A 27,608-nucleotide genomic window follows, 5' to 3' on the forward strand; every position below is an offset into this window, starting at 1 on the left:
AGTTTTATTAATACTTACGTGTGTTATAATTCTTCAAGCACACACGCACTCCTATCCGAGATAAGTGTCTCATATGATTTCTTTTTGACAAGCAGAGGTGTTTTTGTAATTAATTGAGAAGATCTTAACCCGAATTTACTAAAGGTCCAGGACTTCTTAGCACAAAATCACTGGAGATATTTAAAAACTACCCACCTAACTCTTCGATTTTGTTCTTGTTTATTGTTTTATTATTTTTGTTGGTAAAGATATTTAGTGTCCTTTGTATTCATTTTTTTGTTTTTCTAACCGAGTTTTTATTCAGTTTAATCAAGTCAGATAGCATGAAGATCAGTTGCAGTCAGTTAGCATCCCTGAAGTAATGTTAGTTTAGCGATTCCAAGGGGGAAATCCCGGGTCAAGAGAATTCCACATTCCCAGGACTCACCATCAGTAATCTGGGGTGTGTAAAAGAGCATTTCTTTAACCTCTATGAAAAAAAGTTTGTCGTTACGTTGCGCCGCGCTGCTTCGCACCGAATATCTCTGCGCAGAGCGGCGCGATAGAGTTCGCGAGTATTTAAAAAAAAAAATTCGAGTTGTAGTTTTCTTCGACCTGGTGCGCACGTATGTAAATATGTCACACCTTTGGAAATACCTAAAGAAAAGTAAAATCTGTTGTTGAGATGAAAATAAAAAAGATTAAACAGGGACGTTCTGTTGCGTCTTTTTTTATTATCTAAACGTGGGCATTTTACATGATATTTTTCATCGTCAGGCTAATTCACTTTGGTGATCGAAAGTCAAATCAATTTCGAAAAGTTGTGTTTACGCATATTGGGCCCGCTCCGCTTGTTCTGGACCCATTTTAATATTAAAGGTAGAAACTTACATATGAGAAATATGGTAAACCCTGCTTTGAACAGCAAGAATAGACTTCTGGGAACTACTTAAGCTAATTGTCTACAATTAAAATTAATACGTGTAGCTAATATTGTAGCGAAATTGTAGGAAAAATTGTAATTAGAATTTGTTTTATTTATTACTTTGTAGCTTTCACTTTGTTTTCTGATTTATCAATCAATTTCTGAGACGGACTAATCTGCGCTTCTCTTATGAAAATCCCATAGAATCTCTTACTATAATTGTTGCAAGCAAGAACAAACCTGGTTTAGTGATTTTTACAATATTATCAGGTGCAGTCATTGCTGCGATGTCTTTGATCCTTTCATAGGAAATGAAAAAAGTAATTTTAAATATAATTGATCAGATAATGCATATGCAACAGCTGTCTTCGTATGTACTTTCCACATTAGGCCATTAATTATAATTACCCATAATTAGTTTTCAGTATAATGTGTTTATGCATATAAGTGGAATATCAATCTATAATTTTTACTTTCATTACGTGTAATAATTGTAATTGAAACGTGCCGCTTCCTCGAAATTTCTTAGGATTAAGAGGTTTGATTGAAAGTTTATTAAGTATTTAACAGCTTAAGCATTATTAGTAGTTTTTGTGCATGCGCACTGCCTGCCCTTAGATACAACTCCTTTTAATATATCATTATGCAGGGTTCGTGATTTTGTCATGTATTAGTAAAAATCATGATGATGGTCCAATAACCTTGATCACGATGACTCAAAGCCATTGTTGAAATTTTATTTCGGAACTCAACGTTATAGAGATAAGATTATTTCATAAGTACACTTGTTCTAATGCATGCGTCCAAAATCGTCTACTTGTAAATCAAATTTTGAAATCGCTAAAGCTCCATGCAAATGTCCCTACTACGTCCTAGATTCCACCCACGTTAAAAAAAAGCCTCGTACTCAGATTATTTTTAACCCACATAACTTGGGCGACAAACGTGGCGAATATCGTAAAACTAAGTGGAAATTCAGGTACCTCATCTATTTTACAGCAAACTTAAGTACCCGGTAAGGTGACTGATAAGCAATTTTTGCATTTTCAGGTTTACTCACGGTTTTAATCACGATTAATTCCGGCGAATTTATTGCGAAACAAATTCATAGTGAAAAATGTGGATTTTTGCACCAACATAGTGAAGCAGTCACTTTGTTCGGCGTGATAAGATGCACTGTGTAATGATGAGGAGACCACAATCAAACGTATATCTTCAAGAAGGTCGACTGATACGCTCAAAGAATTTATATCTAACTCAGTTGAGCAGATTTAAAGGTGCGTTATCAAAAATCTGTCTTGGTAAAGCTGAACATAGCATTAAGGCCGAACGTTTATTCAGTCACCTAAGCTGGCTTCATCATGAGTAATTCATATAATTTCCAACGCCTGAGCGTTGTAGGCTTTAATGTATTTTCGGTTGGGAACAACAGAGCCATGTAATGTGCCCAATTTCTGTTGGTTTATTTTTGCCTGACAGAATCTTGGCAAATATGCATTGGATGTATTTTTGTTTACATCCTACCTTAGCGGCTAAGAAATTCCCCAACGATGTGGTTTTAATAGACCTCGACCTGGACCTTTTGCTAGATTAACTGGAGGTCGTGGAATAAATTTTGCTTTTGCCAATATTCCTAAATAATCCAAAAGTGCAATTAAATTAGTACAATTAAGAAATTACGGCGTAAGTTTGCGCATTTAGATGTTTGCATCGCCTTCGTTCTCGTTCACTTCAATTCGTCAGAAATGGCTGCTGTTCGCTCGAATTTGAACAAATTTAAACTATGGAACTGACTTCGATTCGACGTTGTTAATACATATACAGGGTGTTAATTAAGTATATGGCCAAACTTCAAGGGGTGATTCTTTGGGTTATTCTAAGACGAAAAGTTTATATAAACATAGGTTCGGTAATCCTTCGTTTTCAAGATACAGGGTGTCAAACTTTTTTTTTAATTGTTACATGTTAAAAAATACTCCCAAATGACAAAAAGATGCAAATTAACATGACTTGAAAACTTGGTGACAGATTTTAATTTAGTGTAAACGAATCCTAAGCTAGAAATTGTTTATTCCGTTTTGCTAGTGGCTGCACAGGAGTAATGCCAGAAATTTAAGAAAAACTGAACAAAAAGAACGTTTTATTCAAATTACACTTAAACAAATGATACGTGATTTTTTTAATAAAACATTTAACAAAAAAAAATGCCGAATTTCAACAAAATCGGCTAAAGGATTATTAAGATTTTTACGAAAAAACGATTTTTTAAAAATGTTTGACACCCAGTGTCTTGAAAACGAAGCATTACCGGACCTATGTTTATATAAACTTTTCATCTTAGGATCACGCAAAGAATCATCTGAATTTTGGCCACGTACTTAAATAACATCCCGTATGTATTGTTTTGTTATGAGGAAAATCTTCAAAAAGACACCCGATCTGGTATTCTGGTGGCTGAGTAGTGTGATTCGCCGAAGCACCTACTCACTAAAAACCTTGAGGTTGAAAGATACTTCCGCGATTCCAGAATTGTCTCTGAGGAATTTAATGTCAGATCTTCGTCCAGGCAGTCCTTGATTTTACTCATTGCACATGCATCCTCCGCAGTTGTTACCTCTCTTCCTCCTCCGAGGTTGATTTCCCGGGGACGGGGGAGGAGGCATTCAGCGGTCACCACGCGGAGGTGCGAATAGGTGTTTAATCACCATGGATGTCCAGAATCATGCAACGAAAACATGACTCCCCCTCCCTTATTCTTGAAAAATAAGGGTTTTGGAAAATTCCCAAATTACGGATTAAAAATAAAAAAATAAAAGAATAGATAAATAAAAATAACCAAAGACTTGTTGTGGGCATAAAATCGAAAACAAATAAATTTCTTATTAACAAACGAGTTTTTTTTATTGTTTATGTACTTTTTAACTGAGTTTATATTGCATTTTTAAAGAAATTTATAGTTGTTTTTCTCAAAAATTAATCAATAGATTTTGAATCGCATTACACTATTGAATGTATGTACTTTTGAAAGACCTTTAATTTTAGGTATCACATTACCTCTCGTGCCATTTGCAATTTTTGAGAAGATTGCTGTGACGCGCATAAAGGTAAAGTTAGGGGATGAAATTTTATATAAAAATTCGTCTCCCTTAAAAATTGTTTTGACGTATTTTGAGAATTTTCTGAAAAGTCCTTATTTTTCAAGATAGAGGGCGGGGGGAGGGGGGGGTTAGTGTTTGTTGGTTGATCCTGTATGTATTAAAAGTATTTAATTTAGTACGTACCTAGTTTTAGACGTACAATTTAGCCGGTATGTTCACCCAAGAAAAAAGGAACAACATTTTTCAGATTTAAGCTAATTCCTTCCCGTTCGCGTCCCATTCGATTGCGTTCGCCTGAGTTCGCAATAGTTCAGAAGTTGCTGCAGTTGCTCTTGTCTGTTCCAGGCAGAATTCAGTAAAACAATTGTTAACAGTTAAATTTAGAAATTTCTAAATGGAGCATATTGACCTAAGTAACATCTATGTCAACGATGCTATCATTCTTTAATATTATTTAAGTTCGCGCGATTTAATCGAAGTCCTTTCTCGGTCGCATGATATAATTGAAGTTCTTTCTCGTTCGTATAGCATTCCGTCCCCTTTTGCCATAATTCGCAAGCGAATAAAATTCGCTGCTGTTGATGCTTGTTAATTTTAAATAATCGTAAAGTACTAACCCAACATCGATTCCGCCTACAAACTAAAGTCTGCCATTGGGTGTTATTCGTACACATGTTTATTAAAAACGGTTTCAACGTTAATCATACAATTTAGTCTGCCTGCAATTGGATCTTTATGACATCATTCATGCATACTCTACTTAAGTGGCGTTTTTAATTTAAGTCCGTTCATCCTTTGTGCTGTACACAGTGGGCGATTCCCAATTAATTTTGTTGTATGCTGGAAGTTTAAGGATACATACTGTGCAACAAAATTGGTCGTCCCATAAGGGCAAATGCGGTGCATGTTTATCGAACCCTGAAAAAATGTAATATAACACTTCAGATGAAGGATTGTAACTGGTTATTCTTGTTATTTTTAATTAATTCCATTGAATTAACAGTTGAATTATTTGTTTATTTCAGGTAGAGGCATGAGTGAGTTAGGGGTGATGCGTGCCAGCCCCGATTCCGACTGCAACAGCAACCTCCGAGCTTCCTACCTCAGTACTACCTCCTCCCAGGACGTGGATTTTGTCCAAGATAACTCGGATTACCAATGGTTCTTGGACTACGGGTGTGTATATCCCATTTTATATAATTGGAACCAATGATTCGGTTCACTCGTTACAGTGGTACTTGATAATCAGTGAGGCAATTATTTTCTTCATTGTCCGTGAAATGGACTAGAAACCGGACTCTAGCAATGTTTGCGATAAATAGACAAGAAATGCATATTTGGGTTGATAGAAAGTAAAACGAGACATAATCAGCGACTTCCTTAATGAATCAGTTAGTTTACGTGCTGGCTATGAATATTCGATGTACTGCCCCAACGTAGTCATTATAATACTCATTACAATGAGTATTACAACACAGGGAGGGCCAATATAATGGTTTTAAGGTTTCTTAGCCTAATTTGAATACTGTTTACATTCAAATACACATATCGAAAAAGTCTAAGGATATTTTTAAAAAATCATAAAACCGATAATTTATTAATATGACGATAATTATAAATAAATCGATATAATTTAGAAATCTATCAACTAATGCTGAGTTCTGTCGTATGTTAAACACTTTCTAACACTATATAAATGCATAACTTTATTTTCTAATTAATTTCAAATGAACTGCAATCTATTTTTAAAAATATTCTTGGAAATTTTCCGATGTGTATATTTCCATGTGCTTACACGAAACGTTACGAAATACATGGATTTCCCTGAAATACCAGAGATATTATTCTATGACACACCAAATGTCTTTACCCCCAGAAAAAACGACAGTGTTTTACTCGTTTTTTACTTTGGTTTTAAATGCTTCATTCATTTCCTCGATGAGTGGATAAATCCAGTGATAATGAGTTAGCAATGAGTTTCCAAACTTCAGAAAATCTATTTCAGAATTTTCAACAACTGTTTCTCAATAAAATCATTATAGATATAAAGATGGAGGAACGAATCACCACACCAGCATCTTGTCTCTTCCTGAAACCTACGAGGCTGGTGATAACTACTATGACGCCTTGGCCAAGAACATGGACGCCAACTTGGCCGAGGCTGACATGGAAAGTTTCAAAACTGAGGACATTCATGCCTTGTTGACCAATCTTCCGCCTATGTGCACTGACCATCTTAGTCAAGAAGTAAGTTTCTATTATTTTTATAGAAGTTTTTATCTATTTGGTTTAAAGTATCTACGTACGTTTTAATATTCCCCTTTCGCTTATTGTGTATTCTTGGTAACTTTTAACATATCTCATGATGCTTAAACAACCATTGGAAACCTTATCAGAGCTTTATAACATGGGTTCTCACAACACAGGAACACGTTAAATATACAGAATTGTTTTGTAACATGTGCATGGGTCTTGTCATTCAGTATATTTATTTTCATATTACATTACAAACTTCTGGATGAATCAAATATTCGTCGATTATCATTAATTGGCATTTCTCACTAAGGGATGAGAAATGTAAATTCATACAAACGACGGAGCTATGAAGAAAAAATTAAATTCCAAAACAAACAAAATGAAAGTCCTACTTTTTAATTTTTTCGGGCGCAGACTGGTTTCTTGGCCTGCCCGCTCTTCAGATCTACTTTTCGGCGATTTTTTCTCTGAAAGAGTGCGGTGGCAAAAATTTGCTAACAGTGCATATTTCATAATTCTCATAAAATTATTTAGTCTAAAATGTAACCATCATTTTCAGGCAAATAGGCAGGGAGAGTGCTTTGCCGAGGTATCTGGATCATTGATGGGGAAATTCGACTTGGACAGCTTTATTAGCCCTCATAGTAGTTCTCAGGTAAATCTCAAATCAACACAGAAATGATCTAATCACATGCAAGTTCAAGCAAGAATTTAAAATGGTAAAAAATGTATTTTCAAAGTTTATTATCTTTATTATCTTTATCTCTTTTTTTATTACCTGCGGCATTAAGCCTAGTTTTACTGAAATCAACTCAGCATGTCTGAATTTCAAGTTTAGACAACAAGAGCGTCTTTCTTTCTTTTTAAAGTGGCCACTATCTTTTACTGTTGCACAATACAGCCAATGTTTACAAGTAAAGCCTCCAAATGTCGGGATAAATGGCTTTAAAATAGCCTTTAATGCTACGATTAAAGTGGGCCACAGCTGGAACGATAAATCCTATCCGTAGAGGAAATGAAATGGTTCAATGTAATGAAAAACTACTTGTTAAAGGGGTGATGTATTCGACCTTTTGTTAAATATTTTAATCAATACTTTTTGAAATCCCTTAGTGGTAATATTATATGAGCGTAAGTTACCGTGCGATTTTCTGGTCCTGTATTAAGCTTATCCTCTTCTCCATTGCTTAGGGAGAAGATTGTTCAGCCAACTCCACGTCAATGTCCATATGCAAATCGGAGCTTCTCTTCAGCCCCGTCAAAGAAACCCCAATGCCCGGGGCTAATTTTTCGGTGGATTCGCTTGACTGCGACTTGCATGATATGATGCTGACTTGTCAGGCAAACAAAGACAACTACACTATAGCATTCGAAGGCTCAGTTACCATGTATAGCGAGGATAGCGATTATCATGACACGGGTAAGGGCTCAACATTATCCAAATTATTACTAAACATAAGTCATTTGCATTGTTTATTATGTGTAGATAAGAGTTCTACCAACTCAAACCCTTCGAATCAGTCTGGAAGCTTGAACATGGATGTGAAGCCAAAGAATAAAAATATAGGCAACTTAATCTTGGAAGGATCGATGACGCAGTCGGACTCAAGCGGTCTCACTACATGGAGTAAATTGAAGGTAAACATCTCATAATACTTATTGGGACATTAGTAAATATTAACTAATGACTAATATCTTCGATAAAGCAGTACTTAAGCATTGATATATTCTTTAAATATTATTAAGGCCTTACCGGAAATTTATTTTATTTAGAAGCGAAGTAGTGATGATCATCTAAGACGACCATCTGGCAACAATAACAATTCGGAAGACGAGGGCAGTCATTTAGCGTCAAGTGAAATAGCTTTGAAGAGCCAGAGTTTGCCCAATTTACATAAAGAAAGGCTGAAGAAGCTGGTTCTGGATGATAATAGTCATAGTAACAGCTCGGTAAGTTTTTGTGTCTTTTAAAGTAAGTCAAAATGACTTACTTTTTCCTCCATGATAACGTCAAGTAAACTGACGACAAGATGACCTAGTGCCCATCTACATTTCTTAGTATAAAAAAGGTTCTCAGTAGCGAATAAAAAATACAGTAAAGCCTTGTAACTAGAACAGTTTTTAGAATCGTTTTTGTCCGTAGGAAACCAATACAGTAAAACAACGCCCTGTAAAACTATTCAACATTCATCACCAAATTCAGAGCAGCAGCGGCAGTGGCTCCTTCTCTGAAATGGCCACCTCCGTAGATGCAAGCAGTTGTGAGGGCGCAAACAACAAACATCCCAATCTGAACTTAGTTAAACTCTTCATGAAGCAAAAAAGCATAAGCCAAGAAGGTAAATCTGCCCACAGTAACTCACAGATATTTCGAAAATATACATATTTCCAAATATTTCTAAAAGATCCGAGCTATTTGTTAATGTGACAAAAATGTCAAGACTCCAGCCTTCAAATATTTTATGCATATGGCTTATCATACGTTTGATAGCATAAATAAGTAACATTTCAATCAGAATTTTATAAGTTTTTCTTATTTCTCTCTATCTCTTAAAAGCCTTAAACATTTTTTTTCTTTAAAACAACATTTCTGAAATATGTATATGGTGTCACTACTTTATTTTTGGTTGTAATAGTGTGATTATTACAGGAATGTCATTGACGACAGACCACTTGTCTTCCTCGGATAACTGGCCAGGTTCTCAGAGCGGCGAAAGTTCTGGATCGGATCAGAAAAACGGCGATCGCAACTTGGAGCTGAGCAGCGATCCGAAGACAATCGACAGTAGCGCCAGGACTTACGATCTGATAGCAGAAGAGCCGGAAGACGTGTCCAAAAGTGAATCTATTGAGCAATTGTCGGAAAGCGTCAGCAGAGCTGAATCGGCGTGTGGGAGTTATGGACAGCAACAGAGCATCAATAATAATGATACTTTGAAGGTAGTTGCAGTGCACCGATCTCTTTTTTAAGTTTTAAGTAAATTAAGTATTTACTTCGCCTGAAAAAATACGTAAAAAGAAATATGTTTTACGTTTAAATTCATTATTGACATTAATCTTTTTTTTTAAATTAGAATCACTCCAGATCAAAAATACCTACACCCAGACACTTTTTGAAATTGAAGAACGACCTTCATGACCGCAGTATTCAAACCTCTCAATTCTCCGAAATATTAAACCTCAAAAAAGCGACAAATTTGCCACCATGTTTGAACGTGCCATTTAAACTCATCGAGCCATCTTTCCTGAGTAAACTCAAAAAAGAGGGGGAAGTTGAAAAGCCGGTTTACGTCCTGTATCCGAACTACGTATTGCCCAATTTGGACTTTTTAAACGAAAAGAACAATGTAGAAAATGTGCTTTTCGTGCCACAAAGTGCGCCGAAAGTTTCTTTAAACAATCGACGTAGGCCATTTAGTTTCAATGACATCGAGGTGCTAAAGAGAAGAGGGTTTGGCCACGTCAAGGATTGGGATTCGTTGAATGTATTGTTGCCTCAGGAGTACCGTAAGATTTTGGCCGATGTTCCCGAGATTTCTAGTCATATTAAACCGGGGATGAGAGACAGACCTTCATTTTTGAGGTGAATTTTTTCTTTCGGGATAGAAAAGCATACATTTACTAACTACTTTTGTTTTGTTTGGAATGGATTTCAGATCTAAAAAACGACCCCTGAGCTGCGAAATAATGCAGAACAACATATCGTCTAGCTCGAGTACGGCAACGCAGCCGAGCAGTGGATACAGAGGATCCTCTAGTATTTTAACTGATTCTCAAAACAGTCCAGCAGCTGCTGCCACTCATAATCCCCTCTTCGTCTACCGATATGATAGTGTGACTAGTTCGGAGGCTAGCCTTTTGAACAGGTAACATTGACTTGCGCATTGATCTTAAACAAAAAGTAGTATACTTTACAATTTGTTGCTAAATACATGGAAAAATAACTAAGGGAAGTTCATTTAAAATACGTTGATTTTCACAGCAGTCATTCCTAATTGGGCTATGCAGCACACAGAAGACAAAACAGTTTTAGTCAAAAAAGTTTATCCTTAAAACAAAAGCGTCGCACTGTTATATAGCACCAGCACTTTGTGACAGTGCAACTGCGGATGGTTATAATGTTACAAACTGCCAGCACTTTATGACATTCTAATCGAACAACAAACTTTGCGTCGTTCTTTGAAATAACTGCATGGGTTGATTTTAGATGTAAATAGTTTTAATCTATTATAACGTAATTACCCATCATTTTCGCTATAAATCTGCGATTTTTTTTATCAACGAGTAGATACAAAAGTATCCATATTTATACTCCGTCGTTTTATATTTCTAGTGACAAACAAGCACAATGTATTATGACTACCCCACATTGTGCTTTACGGACCGTACACCATCAAGAATGCGCACCACCTAGACCCCCGCTTCCTAGAGGAATTTTGAGAAAGGCTGAGCTTAATAAAAGATACAGCATGTACGAAACTAGCGAAGAGGACCTCCCTAATGAAGAGGTACTTTGCGTAAATTATAATTTCCCTTGACTATCTGCAAAAATGTTAATTGGAGAATGCTTAAAACAATTTTTACATGAAAAAGCTCAATTCTTGTTTAATTAAGACTAAACTCGTTACCAGAATAATTTTTTCTTTTAGAGCCAGTTAAATAAGAGGAAATCAGTCCCAGAACCTTACTTTTTAAACCGCGACAAGAGGTTTTCGGAAACCGAGGATGAGGGTGTGGATGCGGGTACTTCAAGTAGCAGTATGGACGAAAAGGAAATTTTGATCAACAAACCCGAGTATATTCTTCCGCACATGAGCACCGATGAACTGCTGCAACTGGAAGAGTATCTAAAACTCAGCGGATTCTCCTCGGGTGATGAAGAGAAGACTGAGGAAAGTTTAACACATCTAAGGAGCTATGTTAGCAAATTTTTGGCTTTGAAGATAAATCAGGTGAGAATCGTCATAGAGTTGGATTTTAACTTCGAGCAAATTTTGCCAAATTTATGTAGAAAATATTCGTGAATTTCTATGAAAGGTTTTTTAGGTGGGCCTACTATTAGCTATCTCCGAAATGGCAAAAGTTAAAACCAAATGAAAAAAAAATTGGGAATCATTTGTGAAAATAATAAAAATGTTGTAATGTTATATGGGTTTTCCCTAATGGGCTTTATGAGGGGCAATTTTTATCTTATTTGATGGACTACTCTCACCGTTTCGGAAATAACTATGGTGATCACCCCTAAAGAAATCACGTTGTATATTATTTTATTCAAAATTTAAACAACTCTGGACTCCAATAACTTGTTTTCACTAGGATGACTCCGAACATTTCGGGGGTAAAAAATCGGTCAGTTTCGCTGAAAAACTCAGCGTTAATCACCGGCACTTAGACCCGCGACAAGGCGTGAATCATCCGCCCAACAACTCGCCCAATGTTTCGGCTTTCCTTCTTCAGCGCAATTTCCAACCAAAGACAGTGACCGATATGACCATTTGCGAAGAGAATGAGAACAGTCCGAATTACTCCAGTCCTCAAGCCACTCCGATACGCCTATGCAAAACTGCCTCGGACAATTATGTGCAGAAGAGGTCGCTAATTAATGGTGTCATGGACGCTGTTGACCAAGTGATGCAGCATTTTTCACCCGCTTCAGATCAGCAGGAATTGAATGTATTAGGTAAGTGTGTGTTATTTTTTAGTGATAATTGCTAATGAAACGACTGATTGGTCCATGCTATTTTTTTAAATACAAGTTAATATATTTCTATTTCGTTTCAGGCGATTCAAGTGTGAACCCAGCCAGTGCAAAGCTAACCCTAACCACATTGTGCCCTGCCCTATACGCCGTGTTAAGTGATGGCCTCAAGCCCTGCCTGGAAACAAGTTTTGGGGCTATCAATAACTCTGTTTGGCAGGTGGTCGAAGCGTCGTCGCAGCAGGGGCCTTTGACTAAGGCTTTAAACGATCTTGTGATGAAGATTAATAGCGAGGACGTGATCAGTGAAGGTCTAGGTAAGTAAAACTTTCGAAAACTGTAAACTCCGTCAAAATTAAGAGATTTTATTTGAATTTTTAGTTAAATTCAATGCCTTCATTTTCGGTTTGCTCAATGTGCGGTCACTAGATGCTTGGATTAGTTACCTGAGGACAAGGGAAAGTGTACTAAAAAAACATTACACCGCGGATTCATTGCTGCTGCTCTCGCATACAGGGGGGACCAATCTTAGGACAATGTTGGACGCCATGGTGGCTGCTTTGCAACCTTTAGCCTTTTTACCTTTCCAATTTGATCTCCTTTTTGAATACAAGCAGCTACACCTCAGCTTTAAACGCATGGATTCCTATCATCAGCCTTCAAGCCCCACTCTGAAGGTCTTTATAACCTTTGTTTGTACCCATGGGTATCAATAAAAGTTTCCTTTTTTATAGTATTCACCGTCAAATGTTTTTAAGCAATTTGTGACTGCAAAATACTCAAACAGTCGTTCAAACTCTGAATCTGATGACCTGTCAGCTGCCACAATTAAAAACTTGCATCTTCAAGGGGAATTGCTCAATTCATCTGGAAATTCTAGTGCAAGTAGGTCCAGGAGGAACGATAGGGAACGTCCCAGGAGTTGCATGGAACCTGGAGTTCTTGCAATGCCCAGTTTCAAACTAGGAGAGGACGTTAATAATGTTGCAAAGAAGCGGTAAGTGTCCTTTTTTCGTTTCTCGTAGGAAACACAGGAATTTTGTTTGTAATAGGTGGTCTACAATTGGAACTAACTCTAAAATGTACCAAGTTTACGATCGATTGGCTCAAGGCGAAGAGGAGTATGCAGACAGCCTGGAAGGAGTTCATTTAAATAACGATCAAAATAGGATTAGTGGCAAGGTTGGGGACGTTGCAGGACCGGAATCGTTGGACTCGAATTATTCGGACGAAAAACCTATTAATGGTAGAAGGTTTAGGAAGTTGCAGCAAAAGTGGGAGATGTTGAGCGGTAGAGATTCAGTGGAAAACGATTCTCCACCTCCTAGTCCTACTCACTCCAACGCTAAATCTAAAATTCCCAGGTAATGACAGAGACTCGGCAAAAAAATTCTTTACTTATAAGGAGGTCTTTAACACTTCTGTAGATCATTTTCAGGACCAAAGAAATCAATAGTTTTAGTTTTTGATATGTCCAATCGTAAATTTCTCGAGACCTGTTGCGCTTAGGTATAGGACACGGTACATGAAACACACTTAGAATTTTGCGTAGAATTCAGAAATAAAATTTAAAAAAATAAATGTTTCCATTTGAAAAAACAAAGTTGGTAGTCGTACCTGATTTTTGAACTACCCTGCATACATAAATTTACCATAAAAAATACCACAAAAAAAAAAAATCGACGTGCCCAAGGATTTTGGCCGCATATGTTCAACATCTTAGTTATATGGACTGTTTCATTCAAAACTTCCACACTATATAATAATATTAATAAAGGATTAGTAGCAATAATAGCAAATAGTAGTAATATGAGCAATATTTTCCCTCGCAGACCGATTACTTCTCCGGTTAAACCCTCCGGTATCCCAGTACTTATATCTCCTCCATCGAAATCGGCATCCAACAAGAAAATCACGAGTCCGCAAAGCAGCAAGCAAACGCCAGGGAGTAAAATCTTAGTGAAAAATTCACCGGCAAAAAAGGTTGGTCCCAGAACGAGCAGGATGGACCAGGTGGAGTCGAGTCATGAGGTGCAAAGGCCGAGCAGTCTGCCCTATAGACCGGCAAGTCAGAATGCCAAAAATGCGAAAGTGGTACCGCAAAGGCGCGCAGTGTCCAGTTCGTTGAATCGACGACCGGTCAGCAGTCGGAATGTTGTTCCCAAGTAAGTTCAGAGGTCTCATTTTAGCGTACAGCCACCGTTAAATCTTAAGCGATACAAATATTTCTTTCAAGAGTATTTCAAAGCGTCGAAATATTATAAAATCACTCACTCACACACTCACAAAATCCTATTTTCTATGTATACCCATTAAGTACTTGATGTATTTCTTGCAGTTATCATACAATATACGAGTTTGGTGGTGGAATGCTACAGTAACTAATTTCACACATGGGGTCCGATAGCTTTAGAAGCCATTGTAGGTAACTGTAGCATGTTCATGGGGTGTTTACTAACTCGCGGATATCCTTTAACGTGAATAAAAACAATAATTATTAATTAAGATGTCGTCAAATATTTGCAGTTTGTTTTAATAGAATACGAATACTTTTGGAAATTCTTTGTGTAATTTCCAAATGATGCTACTACTAAATCCTATTAACAAAAGTTTGCAGATCAATCATTTCCTAACAACAAAACAATATCATGCCCACCATATATTAACAAAGCCAATGTATGTGACTGCAATCATTAACCATGAATAATAGCGAACAAAATATTAAAATATTCACCCGAGTAATGTTTTAGGAGGGTGCGCACCCTGAAACACAGATTGCCATCGGAGAGCGGACATCTTTCGTACAACGAGGGTGAAATACTCAAAGTAGTCTTGGAAGTCGACGACAAATGGTTGCTGTGCTGCAGGGGCACCCAAAAGGGCCTGGTTCCGAAATCCGCAGTTATTGCGGAAAACGAACGGTTCTGATAAACAAAAAACATTACGACTCAAACTAATGGTATTATTGTTTCGTGATTCAGGTGCTGTATTGTCCTCATTAAGCTTTAAAGTACATTAAACTATTAACACAGGAATTGGTTATTGAGTTTTGGCATCTCTTTCATTTGAAAATCACGAGACAGGCGCAAATTCAAAGTAAACAGGAAGTTTTGAGCCGCTTCAATGTATAAAAAAAACTAGACTGGTGTTGTGATGTATATTATAAGTAGCTTTAAGCGAATACTATTTATTTAAGCGTTAGATTAGTCCAAATATTTACATAAAAGGCGGCTAAAGCTCGTGTTTGGCCTTTGGAATTAAGTTGAATATCTCTTACAGGTCACCTTAGCCGGACAATAATTAACTAAACCTCTTTGCGGCAATCTTTGTACCTACTAATTTTAAGTGGTTCCAGAGACTCAATACGAGCTCTCGCCGGTTTGATATCACCATTAAGGCTTCTCGTGATGTAAAAGCAACTCGTGTTACCGCCGCTTATAGTTGTTGTCCACATATCTGAGTTTTAACAATGTTTGTTGCTTCGTGGCAAGTTGACTATCTTCATCAGCTCCATTAGGGTTATGGCAGTCTTAACAAGTGAAACTTGCCTAAGACCAACTTTAACCAAAAATTAGCTCACACCAAGCTTATTACATTAACCGACAATTGGGTGGTTGGGTCTTTTCCAGAGAAAAATGTTTCTTGCCAATCCAAATATTTATGTGCGAAAATCGACTAACAAAACTAGAAACATTCCGCGATGTAAATACCACTAACACTAAGTTAAATCGTACGTGAATAAAATTGGGTTTCTAACGTGGTGCGCTGATTTGGTCGCTGACAACTGCCTTTCCTGGTACTCCTTTCCTTGCATGCTAATAGTGTAAAAATTGCTCATCAGGTTAGAAAGGTGGCAAGCAAAATCCTTTTTCTCTTCTCTAAGAGTTACTAAGAAGTTTTGCAACTTCCGACGTGACCGAAAGCACAATGTTCACCGTAGTTTCCGTTATCTGCACAGTTGCAATGGGCTGTGTTGTCCAAGTATTCGGAATAATACCTTAGGATCCAACCTATAGTCCCAGTTCTCATATTTTTTCTTGTGTTAAACCGACTTTTCCTTCTGTTCCCTTACTAACAACCCCTAGAATTAACCTTCATTATTTAAGTTTTGGTGTTGGGTTAAAAACCTGGAGCTGATGATTTAAGTTATAAAAGTGCGAAGCAAAAATCCCTCAATTAATGATATTATAATTATTAAATAATATAATAAATATTGTGACCTCTTTGATATAGTTTAAAACCTAAAAATACTTACCTATCTAGATATCTAATAGATGATAATTTATCGCTGTTTTTCTTAAGTTTTACCTTTTAGTGCACAGTTTTATGCGAGCTTTTACCCAGTCAAAGTGTAAAGAAAAATGTGAGATACCTACAGCTAAGTGGCCTTTTTTGGTTTTTGTATATTCCTTAGAGATTCGCGCTAAAATCCTTTTCCTGTTTCGGTTTATTTTATTTTTGTATATATTTTGAAGATATACAATAAAACTGAGAGATGAAAAAATAATTCGCGATCGATCGATCGACTTAAATGATTCCGAATGGTGTATTTATGTGTAAGAAGTGATATTTTTTACAGAGTTTGTTTTTTAGTTTTCCATTAATATTTTTCGTGCCATATTCATCAATTCACCGATTAACGATTTAGTTTTGTTTTCTTTTTTGATGCATACATTTGTACGATTTTTTGGTTAGGTTTTATCGTTACGCTGCTAGTTTAAACCTTGTAATTACTTAGAAGGAATAAAGCGTACTCATAACCAAGACTTTGTTTCATGACAGTGAAGTAATTTATATAGTTAAGAAACAGCCTTGATGGAATTTCTAGCAGGACGGCTTAGAGTTAAAGACATCTCACTACTTCCAACTATAGTTAGTTGCGTTCATCTTTTTACCACAAGAAAGCATGTGTTATGATTCGATTCGTTTCTGAATATTCTCCTAAATACATGCTTCTAACTAAGAGCAGCAGTAAAAATAGCTAAAGAAAAGACGACTTAAAGTAATGACCTGTGAATACCTTTTACTTTGAACGAGTCGAAAGTATGCAGAGATGGTTATTACTTAGATTTTCTTCCTGTGGCAGGTTATTATAAACTTAAGTGTGGCCTTTACTGGACACTGACAGCAGGTATTTTCTTTCATAATTTTGTGCGAAAGAATAGTTTAGAGCGCAGTTTTATTCCGAATCAACGAAACGCTATCCCATTTTTTCCCCTGAGTTGTATCTCAAATCGTTGCTCTGATAGTTATATTATACCTCGTTATATAGCTATATGTCATGATTTATATTCGTTTTTATTCCGTTAAAATATTTTAAAAAACTATAGTTGCACTTCATATATAATAAACTTTAAGCAGTAAAATAGAACGATGTCATTGTTCAAAAGTACTTCAGAAAAGTAATTTTCGATATATGAGCAAAAAAAAATTGAAATTTTTGTACAGATATTGAAAAAGCATTCCCAACACTGCCGATTCGGAAACGGTATTTTTATTAAGACTTAAATTTAATCGAGACTCCAAAATAATAAAGGGAATCGAACTAGGTTCACACGGTATGGGAGATCAGGATATCTAATCCTTATTTTGTCATATACAAATCACGATTAAAATTTCTAAACGTTATTTTGAAATCATAAAACGTTCAAAAGCAACTCAAAATGTTGCTTAATAATATTTTCTGTGTACGTTGGATAATTGCCAAACATCATTTTGTTCCCTAAAATAAGAATAAATGGTCTTCTGGCACCGAGATTATAAAGAAAACTGAATTAGTTCTCTCCCAGAAACTGCAGCTCAAGCAAGCTAAATAATTTGGCCACTGTAAAAAAGAAATATGACTGATGATTCCTATTTCATCCAAGTTATTATAAATGCACGAATCTGCGCCCGAATTAAAGGAGCCAAATTACGAAATTGAAAGGATATTCAGAGCATTTGTGTGAGAAACATTCTCTCAAAATTGTCAAAAAATACCCACATACTGGTCCAAGTTCACTTTATTAACTATACACAAATATTCTAATTACTTTAAGTTGAAAAAAAAATCATTAAAACCATTGTCCGATGCCACAAGCACTACTGAAAAATTAAAATTTAAAAACATATAAGACAAAGTTGAGATCGGGAGACATGTAATTAAACATTTATCCACGAATAGAATCCCATCGAAATTCTCTTCAGGGAGAGGAAAAGAGAAACGTCCCTGTCTTACCTTATAACTTAGAAGCAATTGCCAAGTAAGTTTATGTCTTTGAATTAGATATGTGGGGAAAAATGGGAAGACTTGTTAACTTCACAAAAATAATAATCTCAATTTGTAGTATCATAGTATGCGAATTATAAATAATTACAGCACATCCTAAACTAGCAAATAAATATGACTTGTCAATCTTAAAATACTTTGTACTTGGGCCTCCCTGGAGAGAAAATTGATAACGTGCAATAAGTGAATTTAATCAAACTGTAAATTGTGATAGTGCAAGGTATTAGTACTCGCGTATAAAAAGTGCTTCTTCAGAATTTCATGCCCTAATTCACATATCACAGTTTGACTATAACAATTATTTCAAATTAAAAAACAACCTACGGTTAAAACACTTTGTCTTATTTACCTTATCGCTAACTGTGCCGACTTCAGCATACATTTCAGACGCAGGGCCGCTGATAAATCTACCAATCGCGCAATAGAAATTTTAGAAAAATACGCTTTAGTCAGATAAAATTAAAACTGTGTACAATACCTTAAGGATTATCTACCGTTACAATCCGCGGGGATGTCGTAGTTTTATCAGCTAACGTTGAGGAAATGCCGAAACAACCTTAACAATTAAGTACCTAACGGAAAAGAGAGACATACCTAAGTATATAAAGACACTAAAAACTACCCGGGATTTCGATTTTTTATATCAGAAGTTGCAGCAGACAGATTTTTTATGATGTACAAATTATAGGCTTCTTAATAAATAGTAATAACAAATACATATCACAGTTCGTAGGTACTCTTAAAACAAAGTAATCGAAAGAACAAAGGTAACCTTTCTGATAGGAAAATCGAAATTCCGTTTGCATTATGCTTACTTTCACTGGATACAACTATTAGTCAAAGAGCTAAACGAAGAAAATTGAACACATTAAACATAGGGCAATCTCAGAAATTCGGACAGGGTCAACTCGAAATTATAATCTTTAAACCGTATATTTGTTGCTTTATTTTAACCCTCTGCAACACCGTTTTGTTTTATGTAACTGGCCCAGTTTTACATTGCTGTAAAAAAGGCTTGATTTCAACTGGAGTTTCCAAACAGGCTGAATAAGTGTCCTAAACTTGCTTAACTATCTTACAAACCGATTATAACAATTATTTACTACAGAAATCTCCTAATGCTGCAAATTATAATTGAATTTTCCATAATATTTTATTCACAATTAAATGAATAGTAACAAGGTAAATGCACCAATAATCGACCACCAACCAACCATTGACAGGATATAAAAAGTGACAATAAAAACTTAATTGTATGCACAATGTCTGAAATAATCTGGAGCTGCCAATCTCTCGTTCACTATGTACATACAGAGAGGGTCAAAAGTTTCGTAAAAATTCGATGAAATTAAAAAAAATGTTTGAATAAAAATTATATTTTTAATAAATATGAAAATATTGATGAAACAGTGTCAAAATGTGTCATTCCTCAGCGATTAAAACGAGAAATGTTCAGAGTGTTTTACACAGTTTACATACTCACATTCCATGCACTTTAGTTCTGTTAATTTTCGATTTTATAATAATGTTTTCCTATGTTATAGACAACAAGGTTTTAACAAGAGTTTTCGTCCAAGACTTTAGTAAATTCGTGAATGTTATTCTCGGTTGAGAATAGTGGACCATTCCACAGCTTCAACAGCTCCTACCTATTTGTGAGGAGTTATTTCTAACCAAAATAGAAGAAAAATATGAAAACTTTAATTACTAATAAAACCACGAAAAAAGTTGTGTCCTTGAGATTTTTCCTGGTAAGAAAAAACTTCAAAATTCTAAATATTGTTAAAAGATAATAATCATTGTTGCACCTCTCTCGCAAAACGTACTATTACAATACCCCTATAAAGTAAATATTCGGGTTGCTTTAGACAGAGCTTTGCGCAAAAACGCAGTCTAGAGCAGCCTCAACACATAATCGACATAAAACCTTAAATACCCGCTGAAAGTCAAATCGGCGAATGTTTTTACCCTAAAATTACGTAATACCTAAAAATGTGGCAACACCTAATAAACAACAAAACAGCGGTGTCAATGCACAATCAGGATACACAATTCTTTGTTTGGTGGCGTGTCTTCTCCGTCAGCACATCTCCGTCCTACGACTATCTTAAGTTGTACAAAGTTTCTTTACAAAGTCACTAAACAAACGAAAAATTAAAGTAAAAAATCACAGCAACCTAAAAAAGCAAAACCAGTCCAAGTCCAATTGAGTGTGCGTGTTTCTTAAACCTACGACGTTAAGTTTTACCTTTCCCGCCGACTTTTTGATTCGATTTTGAGGCCGTCCGTCAGGTACCGATTTATTTACAACGTTGAAATTACAAAATTACAGTTAATGATCTGGCTGTACCTACATCCAAAATGTACACGATGAAGATTGCTTAACTAGTAAGGGGTGAAACAGTTCTCTCAGATGGCGTGTGGTGTTTTGCGACCGACGGTAAGTCGACAGATCGACAGGTACGGCGATGCGAAGGCGACAATGGCTACTTTCTAGTGTCACATCGCCGATTGCTACCTGAAAAACACAATTTTCTTAAAAACAAGGAAAACGGCAGTTATACGGGGTGTCCCACATAAATAGCACGGGGATCTTGAAGAGATAAATTGCCTAAATAGGAGCCACTTTGAGTGATCCAGGAAACCTTAATTTTCAATTCGTAGATTAGATTGTGGTGCGCGTGAATACTGTGTGTAACGAAGGCCTGGAACGCTTGTGAACCGTTTCTATTTTTATTTTATGAAATTCCTAACGTTATTATGCCCAATCGTAAGATCACCTTCGCATTGTCCCCTACTTGCTATTTTCTAAAAAGTGCATAAGTTTTTTTATGAAATCCTATTTATTTAATTTTATTTCTAAACTCTCCAAAGAATTGTAAACGATTCTCCTGTAGGACATACAGGTATTCTTGTTCCGTGCAACGGTGATGTATACATGGCAATTCTTACCATAAGCAAGTTACATTGTAGCAGTAGTTTAGTTTGCGATCACATGAATCTAATGGAATCATTCGGTTTACAATAACTTCTTTGTTACAGTTTACATACACCCGATCAACTCAGGTTAACTAAATAAGAACATAAAATATAATACATAAAAATAATGACGGTAGGTTTTCTCAGATAGGAAAAGTAGAAAACTAGGTTAAAGTCGAATGATACTACACGCACACAACAAAGACAAAAACACAAACGCAGGACTTTTCCATGTTTTGGAGCACTCCCAGACGCTTTATTTTAAAACACTTTTCAAAATCTATGAAGCAATTAAGTAATGGATAATGGATGTTAAGCAATACATTGAAAAACTGGTACAAGCATGAAGTTGTTTAATGTACTTGAATGGAGGCAATCAACTAATCGTTGGTAAACATCACGATTAATTCCTATTGATCTTGTTAGATAGAATACGATTTTGAAAAGTGTCAGAACAGAGATTACTCAACAATTACCTACTTACGACCAGAACTGCTGTAATGGTCACTGTCTTCTTAACTCAAATATACGAGTTAAAAACTATTGGTTGGTGTATCTAGGTGGGTGAAATCAAGCGTTATGTACATGAACATGCAAGCATTAAAGCAAAGAGTAATTTTGAAATTTGGACGGACGTCCGGAAACATCGCCAAAGTCAGCGGACAAAATTTCGGTTATTTTTTTGATAATAATACTTTCTCACTTGGTAATTTGCCCTAAAAACAAAAAAAAAAGTAAGCAATCAGCGAGCACTATTATACATAGCAAAGTATGATATATGAAACGCAATAGGACATGCATTGCCCTCGAAAAATAAACACTTTTAAATACTCACTACTACAAGTATTTGAAGCTAATTTATTCGAAATTAATCATGAAAATTCGTACCTGATAATCCCATTAATCGGGCCGGATATCGTGGGCACCATTTCCAGCTCAACTAACAATGGAAAATGGTCGGAATAGACGTGGGGATGTGGGCAGCCGATCACTTTGTTTTGGGCCACCCATTCCTGGGAGATCGGTCCCAACAGCCCTAGAGGAGTCATGGTATTTTTTGCGTAGAAAATGTAATCAATTATGCCTTTGAACTCAAACCTGAAATATAAATATTTGGTTGCAGATGACTGAAATGCAAAAGAGGAAACCCGTTCACTAAAATTGCAACATTTGCTCCTTTTGAATAGCTTGATTCATTCATAGCAAGAGATTAGAATCTAAGGAGCATTCAGGGAATTTACAGCGGTCGAGCGCTGCGGCACTTTAAGCTTGAATCTGCTAACAGCTATTTTTCTGATAATTTTATTTGACAAGTTCCTGTTTATTTCATCTAGTAAAAATTAAAGATTCAACATTACATCGAAATGCGACTGATGCAATAAAGTAGCATTGCAGTTCCCTGAACGCGCCTAATACATCAACCGTTAGGGCGGTTTTTCTAACTCCCGGTAACTTTACCAGCAAGATAATTTCCATGGAAATGGAGAAATTCGTCAATGTTCTGCTCCGATTTCATAGCTTCCATGAAAATTATTTTATTAGCACTTGTTGTACGAGCTAATAGATTACCGAAACTTCTTTTTAGACAACACTTACGTGTAATTGGTGAACGGCATGATTTCGTCGTTATAAGCTGATGCCAGTTTGAAGGAATGCGTAAATTCGTTCGGTTTATCACAGCTGAGCACCTTCTCCAAACAGGATTTGTAGCTGAACGCCTTGAAGTCTTGATGGTCTTGCGATACCCTGCCGGTACTCAGGAATTCAATCACTCCGGAGTCGGGTAATGAATTAAAATCGCCACATAAAACCTACATAATACTGCACTATAAACGACTCATTTTACTGCTTTCGAAACGCACCAATTGGATATTGCTAGGATCTGATATATTGACGTTATTGGCCCTTAACGTCTGAACTGACTCTTCCAAGATGGTCTTGAGCTCGTTGCTTAACATCATGGTTTGGATAAGTTTTACATCACAGAATTCCGGGTCCCAGTGGATATGCGCAGTGCACACCAATATTGGCTGTGATATGAACTGCGCATCCGGTGGAGCTACGTTCTCAAATTAGTTTTGCACCATTTTGTTAAATTTAATTTACCGTTGTCCCACGCGTTTTCAGTGGTTTGCAACAGAGCAGCCAAACCGATATTGTCCTTTGGCATGACCCTATTTAACATATGTTCTAAACCGTCTGCATTCGCCATGGCTAGTTGGTTAAATTCTACTAAATGTTCTTTAACTAGGGTAAATCTGCAATTGAAATTAATCTATGAATTCAGTAAATCATCCCGAATGTGCTTACTTTGATGTTCTATAAAATATCGCACAACCGTCGACGTACTTCCGCTCCGCCTCCCCCATGTGTTTTGCTCTTGATTTGGGCGAATAAATACCATGGTAACCATGAGCCTAGAAGCAGAAATCACCAAGGGATCTTCAATCATGAATCACGACTACCTTTAATTCGGGCATAAAGAAATTGTAAAACTGCTCCATTTCGACTTCCTGCAAGTTAATGATGTCGGCGGCGTAATGCTGAATTTCCTCGAGGATCCCTTTTTTTCTATAATCCCAATTAAGGGCCCAAGATGGGCAGTAACTGTACATCTGACGAGTGGCATATTTATCACAAAGAACATTGTAGCACATCACAGTGAAAATACCTAAAATAGGAAAATAAGACAAAACAATAATAATATAATCAAAGCCCTGGTGCCGAGAAAAAATTATCCATTTCACAAAGTTATTGTAACTGTGATAGTTTGGCATCTAGGGCCAGTTTATCAAAGTATTGACAACTTTATCTGAAAGACATATTGCGACACTTATCGATGCTCTTTCATTGTTCATCGTTTCTTTGCAAAATTATCCTTTTAATGCAGTTACCAGGACATTTTAAACATAATCGTGAATTTCATAATTTATTACGTCTTATCTGGACTCCCATTGCACTTTTAACAGTACCATTTAGTAGAGTACGCGACTATCTGACCTTTAATCAATATTCTAATACATTGTAAAAAAATAATCCAAAACCAGCATTCGATGGTCAAGAACAAATACCTACTCATTTTGCAAAGGAGGTCAAGAACTTTTGTTATAACCTTTCAGTTTTAGAAAAGACCTGATGATGAGGCCTTTAATTAGACCTGCAACAAGATCTCTTCAAATCTATAGCTTCTTCCGTATTATGTATCAAAGAAAAACAGAAAATCAGAAACATTAAAAAATATATTTCAAAGGAGAGAAATAGCATTCCCTTAATTAGGTATAGCCTTAATTAGTACTGTTTTTCACTGGCCGCGCCATCATGTGTTAATTCGAGGGTAATACAAGAGTTGGCAAGTATTCGCAGTGATTTGGTACGGCTAGTACTTTACTGAGCGATAAAGAAATTACAAAGAAAAATGAGTAAACTTGAACATATCCCAGCTGCGTACCACATGTGTAGAATTACAGAAATGACTGTTGTTACTAGTCGAATTTGATAACTTTCCTTATTTGAAGTTAACACCAAATCAGATGAGTTGGAAAAGAAAGCTGGAGCTATATGATAACTACGTCGAGAAACCAAATTGTATATGTTTATTGTGTGAAATAAATTCAATCACAAAAGAGAAGCAAAAAATTAGAGAAAAAAACATTCACCTCTCTTCTCCTCTCCCTCTATCGTTTCTTCTTTTTTCTTTTTGTCACGCTTTTATATTTTTAATTAATACCTACTGAAGCAGACCAACCTTGAATCTTCAACATCAATTGACATACATTTTGCAGAACCATAATAAATAATTGTTTTTGGGACTGCTCTTTAGGAATACTTTTTCAAATATATACCTACACGTCACTCACGTTTTATTTTAAATGTTTGACTAAAAATACAAACTAATTTAAGTATTCAGTGTTATTACTACACACAGAGTATTCCAGTGAAAACTTTCCACCAAAATTATTTTGGATAATTGCAAAAATATCGTAAAACCTCAAGACATGTCGATTCTGTTGTCGAGGAAGACACCTGATGGCGCGAATTTTAAATTTACTGAAATAACCCCTTTCTGTAGGGAGAGTGCAATCAGCTTTGGAGTTTCAAATAGAACCATGGGTCGAGTGGCCCTTAATTTTAAACGTAATAAAGTTACCTTTAACGTAATATTCATTTTTTTATATTTTTGATCACCAATTGTGAGAAAATCCAAAATAGAGAAATATGCGACGAAAAAAATAAATATTCACAAAATTCCTTTGATGAACTCGAATAAAAAAAACTTTTTTTATTATCATGACAACAATTTTTACTTTAATAAAAGAATCCATGCAAAAAATTGTTCAAGATGCTATTTATATTTCGCTCAGCAATTTAAAATTTATTTAGTACTTGTTCCTTCCTTTACAGAGGGGGTTATTTCAGTAAATTAAAAATCCGCGCCATCAGGTGTCCTCCTCGACAACAGAATCGACGTGGAACTTACGATATTTTTGCAATTATTCAAAATAACCGTGGTGGAAAGTTTTCGTTGGAATACCCTGTATGTACGTGAACCTTCAAATTTATATTTAATTAAAGAAAACTCAATTTTCAAGGCAATAATCACTTTCTGCACTAAAAAAAAATATTTAACCGTAATTATACTTACATGCTGGTCGACTTGCTGTGGGTCTAGCTAATGGTATCCAGGGCCTAGGAGGCGGACTGGGCGTTGTTACTGCAAAAAAAATTATAATTACATTTAGTTAGAAAAAATCGACAACTACACATATCTGGCATACCTATGAAATTAAAACAATACCTAGCCCAATAGAGAAATGTTCTTTTTCAGGCTGCCTTATTGTTTCCCAACTAGAACATAGAAATTTGCCTTTTTTGCTAATTACAGCGTTAACCTTGTAAATTCGATTCAATTTCCAAACGCGTCTAGCTCCTTGGCATATTTAACGGCTTAATTTATTGAAATAAATTTTTTCCGTTTACATATGTACATTAATATTACTCTAAATCGGGTTATTGAACTTAATTAGAAATATTATCTAATAATCCCAGCTTTGACATTACTGTGTCACACCCACAATTTGCATATGCTGGGCCTTAGTAATGTCTCAATCCAACTGCGTTCGTAGGCTTTCTATGGGTATGTACCATTGGTAATATATCAATGGCTCTCTGAAGGATTTACTATCTGATATCTATATTTACTCTCTTTACTGGGCATAATTAAAGAGACACTTACGAGCGCCAACCATGGATCGAAATGGATATTGATTAGCTCCACATAAATCATGAAAACGGTCCAACTGGGAGAGAACAACAATTTATTATTAGGTATGACACTGCATAATAAATCCACCTAGCGGAATTACCCAGTAATATCAAGATGGCCTTTAACCCGTCCAATTTACTTTAGTACGACTATCTTAGACTGCTTTTTGACAATGCATGTCAGTGGCGGAGAGAATCGAATTTCGCGTAGGTAACGTGGAAAAAAAATAATAAGAAGATGGTGTGAGCTAAGAAGAGATAGTGAGTTGTCCAGTAGAATGAACCGTCTGAAGTTTACACTGATCAAAGTTTGATATCTTGCAGATGAGGATGGTTCTGTCGTTACTGATGAAACTATTTAGGTTTAGATTACTAATGCCCGTTTCGGAGGGGTTGACGTGACCTTTCAATCCATCAGATCGTTGTGAGGCAGGGGCCAGTGGTAAGTGAAGACACAACTTGCGTGTGCTAATCAGGTCGGTAAACTTTGAATGTATGTCTGAAGTCTATGGGAACGCGGTTGGAGATATTATATTCCCTGAATTAGACAAGGTGTCCCCGAAATGACTGGACAATGCTTGACCAAAAATTCCTTAAGCAACAATAAGACGTTTGAGACAAACTTGCCTATATCCAATGTCGCTTTGTTTTGCCGGTGCAGGGCGCCAATGTTCATAAGTTAATATCGTTTCTTCGAAATAATTATTAAACGCTATTATCGATTTGCACTAATTTTTAAATTCGTGTTTTGACGTAAGCTGGATCTTTTTTTAATGCGCGAACAGTATTAAAAATGACGTGGGGTTTATAATGAAAGTTTGTATTTTTGTTACCCCCTGTACGAATGCCTAATTTTTTTCTGCTACTAGCTGACTTTATTTTCAAGCCTTTTTGTCTCTTGTAAAATTTCCCTCGGACATACAGTTTTCTACAAAAAAATTATTTACGCCTTTCAATTTTTCATTGTTGTTTAGCGGGGACGGAAATATATATAAAAAAAGTTAATTCTATCTAATTACTAATTTAGGGTAATTCTTATAACAATTATCCAAAATGTTGACCGTTTTCCTGAATACATAAATAAATTCATTTCAAAAATTAATCTGTACTATGAACATTGTACCGGACTTTTTTAACATTGTT

General features: G+C 35.9%; 2 protein-coding genes across 13 annotated transcripts in view; one reads left to right on the forward strand and one right to left on the reverse strand.

Moving 5' to 3' along the window:
• Positions 1-16,720, forward strand: part of LOC136409177 (uncharacterized) — a 38,043-nt gene extending 21,323 nt beyond the window's left edge. For 4 of the 7 annotated variants that reach the window (XM_066390517.1, XM_066390513.1, XM_066390512.1 and 1 more), the window contains 19 exons: positions 5,028-5,178; positions 6,045-6,249; positions 6,818-6,913; positions 7,450-7,678; positions 7,745-7,896; positions 8,032-8,208; positions 8,402-8,597; positions 8,909-9,198; positions 9,333-9,841; positions 9,915-10,124; positions 10,592-10,766; positions 10,908-11,210; positions 11,575-11,938; positions 12,040-12,273; positions 12,338-12,633; positions 12,691-12,953; positions 13,009-13,320; positions 13,789-14,121; positions 14,707-16,720. In XM_066390517.1, the coding sequence (XP_066246614.1) occupies positions 5,028-5,178; positions 6,045-6,249; positions 6,818-6,913; positions 7,450-7,678; positions 7,745-7,896; positions 8,032-8,208; positions 8,402-8,597; positions 8,909-9,198; positions 9,333-9,841; positions 9,915-10,124; positions 10,592-10,766; positions 10,908-11,210; positions 11,575-11,938; positions 12,040-12,273; positions 12,338-12,633; positions 12,691-12,953; positions 13,009-13,320; positions 13,789-14,121; positions 14,707-14,884 (4,673 nt within the window). In that variant the 3' untranslated portion in view covers positions 14,885-16,720. Of the gene's footprint in view, positions 1-2,075; positions 2,182-5,027; positions 5,179-6,044; positions 6,250-6,817; positions 6,914-7,449; positions 7,679-7,744; positions 7,897-8,031; positions 8,209-8,401; positions 8,598-8,908; positions 9,199-9,332; positions 9,842-9,914; positions 10,125-10,591; positions 10,767-10,907; positions 11,211-11,574; positions 11,939-12,039; positions 12,274-12,337; positions 12,634-12,690; positions 12,954-13,008; positions 13,321-13,788; positions 14,122-14,294; positions 14,382-14,706 lie in introns of those variants that run through there. The other 3 variants (XM_066390516.1, XM_066390515.1, XM_066390514.1) reach the window with 3 other exon arrangements.
• Positions 16,721-17,942: 1,222 nt separating this feature from the next.
• Positions 17,943-27,608, reverse strand: part of twin (CCR4-NOT transcription complex subunit 6-like twin) — a 71,888-nt gene continuing 62,222 nt past the window's right edge. For 4 of the 6 annotated variants that reach the window (XR_010752147.1, XR_010752149.1, XR_010752151.1 and 1 more), the window contains 9 exons: positions 25,846-25,914; positions 23,669-23,874; positions 23,514-23,620; positions 23,310-23,461; positions 23,066-23,262; positions 22,800-23,014; positions 22,092-22,301; positions 21,680-21,919; positions 17,943-20,742 (listed from right to left, as the gene is read on the reverse strand). Coding sequence is in view for 1 of the 6 variants with exons in the window: in XM_066390380.1 (XP_066246477.1) it covers positions 20,739-20,742; positions 22,092-22,301; positions 22,800-23,014; positions 23,066-23,262; positions 23,310-23,461; positions 23,514-23,620; positions 23,669-23,874; positions 25,846-25,914 (1,160 nt within the window). In the remaining 5 variants the exon portion in view is untranslated. The remainder of the gene's footprint in view (positions 20,743-21,679; positions 21,920-22,091; positions 22,302-22,799; positions 23,015-23,065; positions 23,263-23,309; positions 23,462-23,513; positions 23,621-23,668; positions 23,875-25,845; positions 25,915-27,608) is intronic. The other 2 variants (XR_010752148.1, XM_066390380.1) reach the window with 2 other exon arrangements.

The sequence above is a fragment of the Euwallacea similis genome, chromosome 5 (genome assembly GCF_039881205.1).
Source record: "Euwallacea similis isolate ESF13 chromosome 5, ESF131.1, whole genome shotgun sequence".
Taxonomy (NCBI): domain Eukaryota; kingdom Metazoa; phylum Arthropoda; class Insecta; order Coleoptera; family Curculionidae; genus Euwallacea; species Euwallacea similis.